The sequence below is a fragment of the Notothenia coriiceps genome, unplaced genomic scaffold, assembly GCF_000735185.1.
Source record: "Notothenia coriiceps isolate Sejong01 unplaced genomic scaffold, NC01 NC01_scaffold00037246, whole genome shotgun sequence".
NCBI classification, from domain to species: Eukaryota; Metazoa; Chordata; class Actinopteri; order Perciformes; family Nototheniidae; genus Notothenia; species Notothenia coriiceps.
The window spans coordinates 6,283,382-6,293,735 of NW_011369947.1; the positions used below are offsets into that span (position 1 = coordinate 6,283,382).

General features: G+C 38.2%; 1 protein-coding gene across 1 annotated transcript in view; it reads right to left on the reverse strand.

The window, feature by feature from the left end:
- Positions 1–243: 243 nt before the first annotated feature.
- gxylt2 (glucoside xylosyltransferase 2) overlaps positions 244–10,354 on the reverse strand; it is a 59,100-nt gene continuing 48,989 nt past the window's right edge. Inside the window, exons 4-7 of the mRNA XM_010794647.1 lie at positions 5,205–5,456; positions 4,764–4,887; positions 3,019–3,191; positions 244–1,468 (exon numbers count right to left, since the gene is read on the reverse strand). Of these exons, the coding sequence (XP_010792949.1) occupies positions 1,295–1,468; positions 3,019–3,191; positions 4,764–4,887; positions 5,205–5,456 (723 nt within the window). The 3' untranslated portion in view covers positions 244–1,294. The remainder of the gene's footprint in view (positions 1,469–3,018; positions 3,192–4,763; positions 4,888–5,204; positions 5,457–10,354) is intronic.

Here is a 10,354-nt window from a genome sequence, read left to right on the forward strand (position 1 = left end):
CATAAAAAATATATAACTTATAAGAGCCATTAGTGAAACACATACAGCAGGAAGTTTAGTTTCCTAGCCTAGTTTCATAAACATTTGTTGATATTCATAAAAACTACATGCATACATTTGTGTGATGCTTTTTATGAAGTAATCATCATAACAAGAATGTGTTATTATTTAAACCAAACAATACAAATTAAGAAACTTATTTCAAGACAAATCTTCTGTATTATTATCTAGAATCACCTTTAAAATTGGACATACCTCCTTGCATTAAAAGAATACATTCGTGACAAGAATGCATTGCTTTTTGTATTTCAATCCCCATAAATGGTATACATATGTAAATGAGACTCAGTACATTGCATTGATTTATTTAGAAACACATGTTGACTGTACAGCCATTTTCAGTTTCCAGTTTAAATGATATATTTAGATCATTACACCACATCGAAAGTAATGCTGCTAAAATCCATGTGTTCACAACAGACCATACATCATATTAAAAACTATGACACCCTCTCAAACACTCACTCACCTATACCACTCATTTCTTGTAATAGTAAACATGGCAGACATGAATATTTATATGGCACATAATCAGCTGTCACTATTTTTAAATGCTAGCACTTTTGGTTTTGATTAACTCCGGACAGTGTAGCATCTAATGTGGACATGTTGCAAACACACAACCATCCAGTCCTAATAATATCATTCTGAAAGTGCATTTTAACATTCGGTTTGTTATATAAAAGTCTGTATTTCCTCTTTTTTGTGCTGTATTTAATACTGTCAGTGGCATTTGGCAGCCGCAGAACAGACCATTCACACATGCTCACATTTCAAGTTATTTGCTGGTAAAACATTCACATGATTTGAGAGGAGTGGTTTATGAATCTACTACTTCAAGTAGTAAAGCTTTCCAAAGTCCAACGTCGGCTCTGTGTAGTGTATGTCAATGAGGAAATAAAAAAGAAGGTAGATAAACAAGTACGTCATACATTTCGCTTTTAGCCTACACTCAAGATGAAGAGCTTGATTTAAAAAAAAAAAGAAGATTTTGTGCAGTCTTTTTTTGTTCACTTTTCAACATGCATTTCATCGTACATAACTGAGATGTATTAAGACGGCAATAAGGCAAACCTATTCTACGGCACCACTGACCAGCACTGTATGCTTCTCCGTATACATAGGCTTATTATTACCCATACCATGATTTCACAATAACTTTCCAGGAACACATAAGTGCTGAGAGACGAAGCAACCTGGTCCTCTGTGTTGTCAGAATAAAACAGTTTCTCCATCAGTTGTGTCTGACGTGTCGGACCACTTTCTCGTCAAACGCCTTCCTCATGGTCTTCTCTATCTGCTTGAGGAAGACTTGAGGAATGCGACCACACAGGGTGTTGACCGTGTCCAGGAACTTGGTCTGGATGGGGTAGAACAGCGACTGGAACATGTTGTCCTCGAAGGGAAACTGCAGGAACAGAGAACATCGTCCTGTGTCAGTTCTCATCCATGAGCTATTTCAGTTTGATTTTTTTTAATGGAACGTATCACAGACTAAATGGTATTTACGCATCCCGTCAGCAGCAGGGGTCGGGTGGGGGTGCTGGCGTTTTGCATTAATCATAAATTATGACCGAGCTCGTCTTTAAGAGGCTTATCTCAGCGGTGCAGGGGGGGGGCTGACTCTACTGCAGGAGAAAACAAATTCTAAATTTAAAAACTGACCCAGATTGTTTAAGGCAAGCAAGGGAGAATTCACTCAAATATGCTCTTTTTCAGAGGAACAACTTTTCTTTGTTTGTATCCTGATGTCTTTAATTAAATGTTTACCTTATTCCAATCCAAAGCCCAAGCACCGAAAGCTAATGTACACACAGGGTTCTCGCTGTTTGTATATTCGTTGTTTTACAGCTACTATTGTCAGTAGCTTTATATACTAAGTCAAGCTTTTACTTAAAAATAATATACTATCACGATACATTATGATATTTTCCCAATGCACAGCATCAGTAGACCTCCTTACAGCAGATATTTGTATGTGCTGGAATAGCACAGGTGTCACTAATTGCATTAATGATGGATAACACCAGGACCCTGGAACTGACACACCCTCTTAAATCAGCCATCGTTAATGTGATAAGTTACGCCTGTTTGTGTTTGCTGTAACATGTCTGCTCTGAGATGTTTCACAGACACTAGGAATTAATGTTACAGTATTAAATAACCAACCATCTTGGACTATGTCTATATTTTATATAAATACTTTTCTTATAGTGAAAGATGAGCGTTGGTGTTAACCTGTATTAAGAATGTTATGGATAGGAGGATGAATATCTGGTTAAAATGCAATAAATTATCCCGTCATGTTAATAAGAGTTCTATGATCTTCGAGCAGCAAAATAAAACCCTAAAATTAAATGTAATGACAATGATTCTCTTGATAAGATCTTAGTTATTATCTTTGATGATTGGCTCACTGATAAAAACACATCTCTTATGAAGTTGCAAAGGAAATATATATTGGTATTTTAGGAGAATAAGGTTTGGATCTAAATTACTCTATGAAGTATCCTTTCATATCTTACGGCACATATAAAATCAGTCTCTATTCCATCTTATATTACAAGAAGAAATGTTAGGGATGTCACTAACTCTCGCTGTAGTGCTCATACCGCCCCATTATTTCAAACCCTGGAGCTATTGAAATATATTTGATAGGTACTTCTGCATTGAAATGTCTTGTTAATTCCCTACATATTTCCTTTCACAGTCTCTTTGTAACTAGGTGTCAGATTCCCTGTTATCACACCAGATCTGCTGATGTTAAGCAGCTTCTCTTGTGGGAGTACAGTAATATATAAATTAGGTATTAACACATTTTTTATATCTATGATGGCAGTCCTTGTTTTTATTCAGTTTTTTCCCTTGGTCTAAAAAGAACGATGTGCAGTTTTAACAGAGCTTGTTGTGCCGTGACAATTGTTTCAATAAACCCTGATTATATTACATGACACTTACATCACATATTGCATCATAGACTACTTTGAACGCCGGCTGCTTGTCGTCGTGATACACTCCACGGTTGCCATGGAGAATAGACACGCCCTCCTTTTCGGCCCCTTTGCAATTACTGCCGTACATACAGTGATCTGGCCTGTAGTTCCACTGGCAGGGGAAGATGAAGAGACACTCTGCAAGAGGAGAAACACAGGAGAAACAGTTTATTTATTATATTATACTCAGTGTTGGGACTTGGACGTAATGTATTCATTTACAATTATTAGTTATGTTAAATGCTTTTAGCAGTAACACAATCTAAGTATCACAATATAAAAGTAATGTGACCTGATTACTTTCAGTTTGGATTACCTGGATATCAAATGCCAGGCCAGTTAATACAAGAGATATAAGAAATAACAATTAGATGTATAAGAGTATAGGATTTCGGATATCTCTTTGTTATCACTGCATAAATCAAAACATACTGTCAACAGCCATTACAAAATAAATGTTGTTGTTAATAAATCTCACTACGAATTATATAGTTTGACGAAAAACCTTTGTAAAAACCTTTACAAATAAGATTCACTACTCTTCAGTCATTTTGAGACTATAAATATGAATAATAAGAAAATAGATAAATAATGTCATACATTTAGAAAGATACTAGACTTTAAATTACATTACATTTAAAGCAAATTATGCATTATCTAAAAGGAGGTGCATTTAGGAGACATCTGGAGATCCAAAGAGACAAAGTAAGTAAAATGTGTATTTTGAATGTTTTCTTTCCACAAGTCCACCTTAAAAACCACATGAATGCATTTGAATGCTTTTGGACCAATGTAAACATTCCTCTGGAGATTGCAGAGCGCTCGAAGCTGCACCATGTCAAACAGACACTTTGGCTGTGGTTTAAAGCAAACACAAGCGATGCCAGCTCCTCCGAGGCTCTGAGCGCTTAATACCTACATCTGGCCGCTGCAGCTGGAACTCAGTGTGCCGTAGCCTGCAGTCACAGCATCCTGTTTTTACCAATGCAGATTTATAATGGTGTGGTGCAGTGATGTTTTTATAGACCCAATAGGAAGTTAGCATGGCAAGGGGTCCTTTGACAAAAAGTTAAAATGGGACTTTCCCATTGGATTTCGGAAAATATTGCATAAAATATGTGGACAAGTCCCCACATATCACCGGCACTTTTATGCTGTTTGAAGCGTTAGGCTATGAACAAAGCACATAACGGTCACATGGCTTCAAAACACAACTGCTAAGCTAATGGCGGCTAATGTTCGTTATTTAGTCACGTGTTAGCAACCACATGTATGACACATAGAAGCTTCATATATTTACAAGTGGGGTATTTATTGCAATTTTATTTATGTCGTAGAATAAAACATGAACATCTTCTAAGCTTTGTTTGATTACAGATTGAATTTCAGGCATCAGAAGAAATGCTTTTAAAGTGGTAAAATGCTAACTCATTCCCAGGATTTAAGACTAATTCCTGCACCTCTCTTTGTAGACTGGTTTACCAACAATGAATTGGCGAAATGTTGAAAGACATGATGGTCGTGGGCAGACTAGGAATTCAAAATGGTGTTATATATATATACACTTTGATATTCCAGTAATTCCTTTTGTGGGCTTTCAGTAGATACATTTGTTGCATATTTTTTGGGGCTTTGCATAATGTGTGTTCGATGTGAGAACAATATATTCTATGATCATTAAAGAAAACATTAACACAAAAATGACCGTACCTGGGTTGTAGTGGAAGATGATGTTGAGCAGGTCCTGGTCTCCCCATGTGATGTGGTTCTTGTACTTCTGATAGAGTGGATGTAGAATATCCTCCCATGAAAGGCCGCTTGGGATCATACTGTTCTGAAATACCGACAACAACATTCACTCTCAAAACAGCTCCAGAGCAATTTCTCTCATTTTTTCTCGAACACATCATCAAAGGAGGAGCACATTTACATTCCTATAGTTCCATTTGCAATCTGCTGGCAGTGTTAAGAGCTGCTAAATTGAGTTCTGAGGGCAGAAGTCTGTGCTCCTGGCATGGTAATCAGAAAGCTTCAGCCCACTCAAAGCACTGCAACTTAAGCTCAAAGAAAATAACCTTCAGTATGTAAAAGGGAAGCTTGCTTTAGCCTTTCACTGATCAGAGAGTGAGGGAAACAAGAGCATGCCCTTACTTTAAACAAAGTGCTGCGGATCCGTGTGAGGTTCATCAGCATCACACCAGAGTTGACCCCGGTGACTCCGTAGAAAGGGTGCCGTGCGAAGCGGCTGTACCAGCCAATCTTTGGGACCTCGTGCTCCGGGGCCATTGCTGCCAGCTGAGTGCTGTTGAAGGACTTCAGGAAACTCCAGATGTCGTCCATTGGCCGCAGGAACAGCACATCTGTGTCTACGTAAAGTAACGAGTCCACGTCTTTCAAGATGACCTGTAAACAGATGATAACAGCCATCATTAGAATATTTAAGCGTACATTCTTTCAGTTAAAGATGCAAATATGGGATATGTGTGATTTAAGTAGGGATGGGTACCGAGCCCCGGTATTAAACGGGCCCCGGGGTTGAATTATTAAAGACCGTGGTACCGTTAAGCTCCGACGTTATCGGTCTTTTTATCGGTACTGGAGACATGTAAAAAAGATATGTCATATGTATTATTGCTACACAAACATTATATTGCAGTTTTAGTGTCACCAACTCTGTTTCTAATATGCAATAAGACTGCAAAATGCGTCTATGATTATTTTTAGTATTTTCGATCTTTCCAATCCAGGCGAGAGATCTCTCTCTCCCCCGCCTGCTTGGGAGGGGGCGGGGCAGTTTACACACACGCAGCTAATCAGCTGCTACATGCAGCAACACACACACACGGAGGAGATGGCGGAGGAGATGGCGGAGAGAACGCGCTCCGAGGTGTGGTTAAACTTTACCCGTCTCGATGTGGACAATGCTCGTTACCAAAAGTGCAATAAGAGTTTAGCATGTAAGGGCGGTAACACGAGCAATTTGTCTAAACATTTAGCAAAAGTGCACCACATTCAGGACGGAGAAATGCACCTTGGTTCGACTGTCTTTCTAGTAGCTCTGTAGCCCCATCGACGGTAAACGTTCCACGTAAGCGTGTTATGTATGCTGCACAACACCAGAGTTTAACTCGCATGTATACAAAACATGGGGTTTAAATGAGTTAGAAGCTAACTGAGTATATTTATTTGTAAAGTTTCAGCTATTCGTGCATTCCTATTATTTAATACGATTTGGTTAAAGCTATTGTTGTTTCTTTTATGTGAAATATTATTTATTTATTTTAAAGTAAAAAGCAAGTTTCATGTTGTTCACAATTTGTTTAATTAGTTTACCTTGTTTTTCTCCAAAAGAAACGCGATAAAGAGTACCGTTAAAAGGACCGAGGCCGATTAAGCGGCATCGGATGAACAAGTATAGTACCGTTTAAACCTTAACGATACCCATCCCTTAGATTTAAGAGGACACTACATTTCAGCAGCACTGGTGTAATAGAAACATATTATACTCACTACTTAATTTTAATAAGGTGAGAGTATCATAGTGTGATTGCGATATTTGCTAAGGTTTATTCGTATTTTACTACTTCTCACAGTTCTTAGCTAAGCTTGGCCGAACCGATTCCTTATTAAGAAGATTTATTGCAATGTTGTTTAGTTACTCTCTATGTGCACCAGCAGTATGACCTTTCAACTCAGTTGAGCTGAGGAACAGATCCTGATACTGGGGACCTCCCTAACTCCCAGAATGCTCCTTTCCATTACCGCCAAGCTTTACGCCACGCTTCCTCCTCTGCTCTGTGTGGGTTAAATATGCAACCAAACGTCTATATTAATTTCGACTCTGCAGGCTGTAGTGCTCGTCCGTATGACTGAGCTGAACTTCTTACAAGAAATAAAATACGCCAGAAGACAGCTGAATGTTGGATTCCTCGGTATGCACATTTGATAAATGAATTCCCACGCACACACTTCATAGGGAATCTGTTAAAGTAGTATTTGAAATCACATAATCTCCAACTGATTAAAGTTGTGAGAAAAGAAATCGCTGATTTTCATTTTTCGATGCTATGACAATAAGATGAGTTTGAGATGTAGACAATTACTTTCTGGGTCTATCCAGTATAATTATTTGAACCGAGTCTCCTTGGCGTAGTTTTATGACTAAATATAAGCATCCAGACTTCATAAGACTAATTTTAAAGTTCACTTACTCTTAGTAGTTTACAGGATGTACACTGTTTGTGTCTTATCCTTCGTTAGGTTGGAGCATTGCGTCAAATGATTTTAACTTTAATAATACCATGGTGTAGTGAAACACAATGGTTTATGCAGAGGTATAGAGGAGTGCAGATCAGGAACGCACTTACAGCCCAATGGAAAATAGTGGTTTAGGAACTGGGCAGAGTTAAATGAAAATTGTTATTTTTCCAATGTCAACGAACTTGATGAAACAACTGATAATCAATTTACTGCTTATTATTCTCAGCAATGCTCAAGTCTTGTGTTGTGTTAGTAATCCAGTGCACCCTTTCTCTCACATATGGTTGGCTCTCCGCCCTTCACGTTAAAACCAGAACTCAGCCACGCTTGACATGTTTAGTTTTAGCTGGTGTCCAAGGATGACGAAAGATAACCTGTACATAAACAAAAAATGTAAAAGCAGTTAAGCTGTTTTAAAATCACACTTTTGGTTTCATGACAAGTCTGAGCAGAGAATTACAACAAAAAGTAATTTTTGCCTAGTAATTCTTGTACCACAGCGGGGTTGTCTACACACAAGGCAATACCCGGTTGTTAATAGATCAATAGATATTTCTAATCCCTAAGTGGTCTGATAACAAAACAGTAATGAATGCTTAAACACTGCTTTGTAATGCAACCCACATTCCCTATCCACCTCTGAATAGACATGAGTTGATGTAATAGAACAGATGCCTGGTATGCTTTCTAGCAATAAGACGATTCAGCCATTTAACATCTGTTTTAGGTTACGAAAGTATGTAAACCAATGCGTCATTTACACAATACCATGCGGCTGCCACCATTTCCCCCAGAGTTCGGACACTAAGAAATGTCTCTAAAATGAAGTTAGTGTGAAATTGTAGTGCGATCTTAATATTCCGTTCTGCACCACAAACTGAATTGATGGTCAAAACTCGCATGAAGCGTCGTTACATCAGTCGTTCAAATGTAATAAATGCGGACACTGATCTTTCTTAAAGAGTAAAATAGAAAATCCAGGTGATGTTTCCATAAGTGAAAGTGTTATTTTTTATTGAAGTTTATTGATAATTTTTTGCCGCATTTAATCTAGCAAGCCTCTAGTGTTGATATTATTAAACCATTCATCCTGTGCTATCAGAGGTGTTCCTACCACAGGCTTTGCTGGCTCTGTTGGATTATTATTTCCTGACAGCAGTGAGATAAAGTGAGTGCTTGGTGTGAGCAAAGCAGAAATCGATACCAACAATGCCCAAATCAGTAGACTGAGGTAACCCGACTGTTTATACAAGCCTGGGTTTGTGGTTGGATATCCACGTAGCAATGCAATAATATGTCCACTGTGGATGGTGGGGTAAGGAGTTATCTGTCAATATAAATGGCTTTACAAATGTTGTGGTTATTTCACGCTATAATGTTATTATAAACTTATTAGAAGCACACTGGATGTCATGAGAGTGTTCCCTTTAAGCTCTTTTTGGTATGGTGAGTGTATGTGTAAACCCACAGAATGTCTGAGAAGTGGTGCAAAGCGCCAGGAACATAAACAACAAAACCCTAATTTTGGGGATCGGGTATAACGTAATGCCAAGCTATTTAACTTTTATAACGTATATATGGACTCTATTGAGTGAGGTAATGTAACTTTTGCAGATAAAAACGGTACCAACTGTTACAATAAGACTACTCCTTATAAAGGGTTTACGAATAGTTTGTTGAATTCATTTGATATGAATAGGTTGTGAACACTTTATAAAGTCATACATAAGCTTTTATAAGACATGAGATTAATACAGGGCGACCTGTGACCTGGTTGCTTGCCAAATAGGTGACCGCACATTTATCTGTAGCTGCTAATCTTGTATATGGCTACCTGAGCTTACGTTAGGTTAGAACGGTGTTCTGTATATGATTAATAAAGTGCTTTAGAACCTAGATTAATAACCTTAGATTGGTATAAACCTGAACCTTTATTAAGTGGAGGTGCTTATGTTGAGTGAGCGATATATATGACTGACTGTGTCCTGTCTGTAAGATCTGCAGAATAATTTTCTTCTTTGTTTGCGAATTTTGTACACACTGAGTCTCTGCGTTCATAATCTATGATGTTTATTAATAGATAAATTGTGTCTCTCAAAGAAAAATAGTGAAAGAAGTATGGCGTCTGCAAGAGTAATTTATGTGATAGCGGGAGGTGGTTGACAGGTCGAGTTTGCCTTCTGTTTGTAGTTCACATCCTCGTGCAGGTATCGCTCCGCTGCTAGGGGTATCTCACAGTGATTCCACTGTGGGATGGGTTCAATTCTATTCCCATTCGTTTTCCTTTGCGGCTTTAGCGCCGACTTGATTCTCTCTGATTGTGTGGTTTCTACGAATAGTTGTAATTCATTTATTAATTCTGGTGGTTGTGGAACACTTTATAAATAATTTAATAATGCTTTTATACAGCGCGCGATGATGTATAAACATGGCGATCTGATGACCGGGTCTGCTGCCAAATAGCTTGAGCCCACATGTATATTCTGTGACTGCTTAGATGCCTTTTATATTGGCTACTCTGGCTTCTACTTTCCGTCTCTTCATTCAGCTATGCATCCTGTGGTATCTTGTTGCTCACTGACTTGATTCTCGTATGAGTAGCTCATATATTAAGCTTAGTCATTCTTGTGATCCAAATTAGTGAGCCTGTGTTGATGAATGTAAAACTTTATGGTTAGATATCTGTTATTAAATTTTGGAATGGTGTTTCTTAATGATTAATAAAGTTTTTACAACCTATATTAATAATTGCCTAATTATAAACCCTTTATGAATCCTCGTTTTATAAGTGTAGTCTTATTGTTTGTTTATAAGTTGTACCAAAAAAATGCTTGTACTAAGTCTGGCAGTTTGCGCAGTACGCGTAGCTTACTGTATACGTGGACTGGTGGGTTAGCAGGTGAGCTAAATGAGGGGTAAGGCCCGGTGTGCAGTAGTTTGTGTGGTCGGGGCTGCGCGGTGGAGTCGGAGGTGCTGGAAGCATTTAAGTTTGCTAACGAGAGGGATCGAGCGGACAGTGAACAAAACAGCGGCTGAAAGGA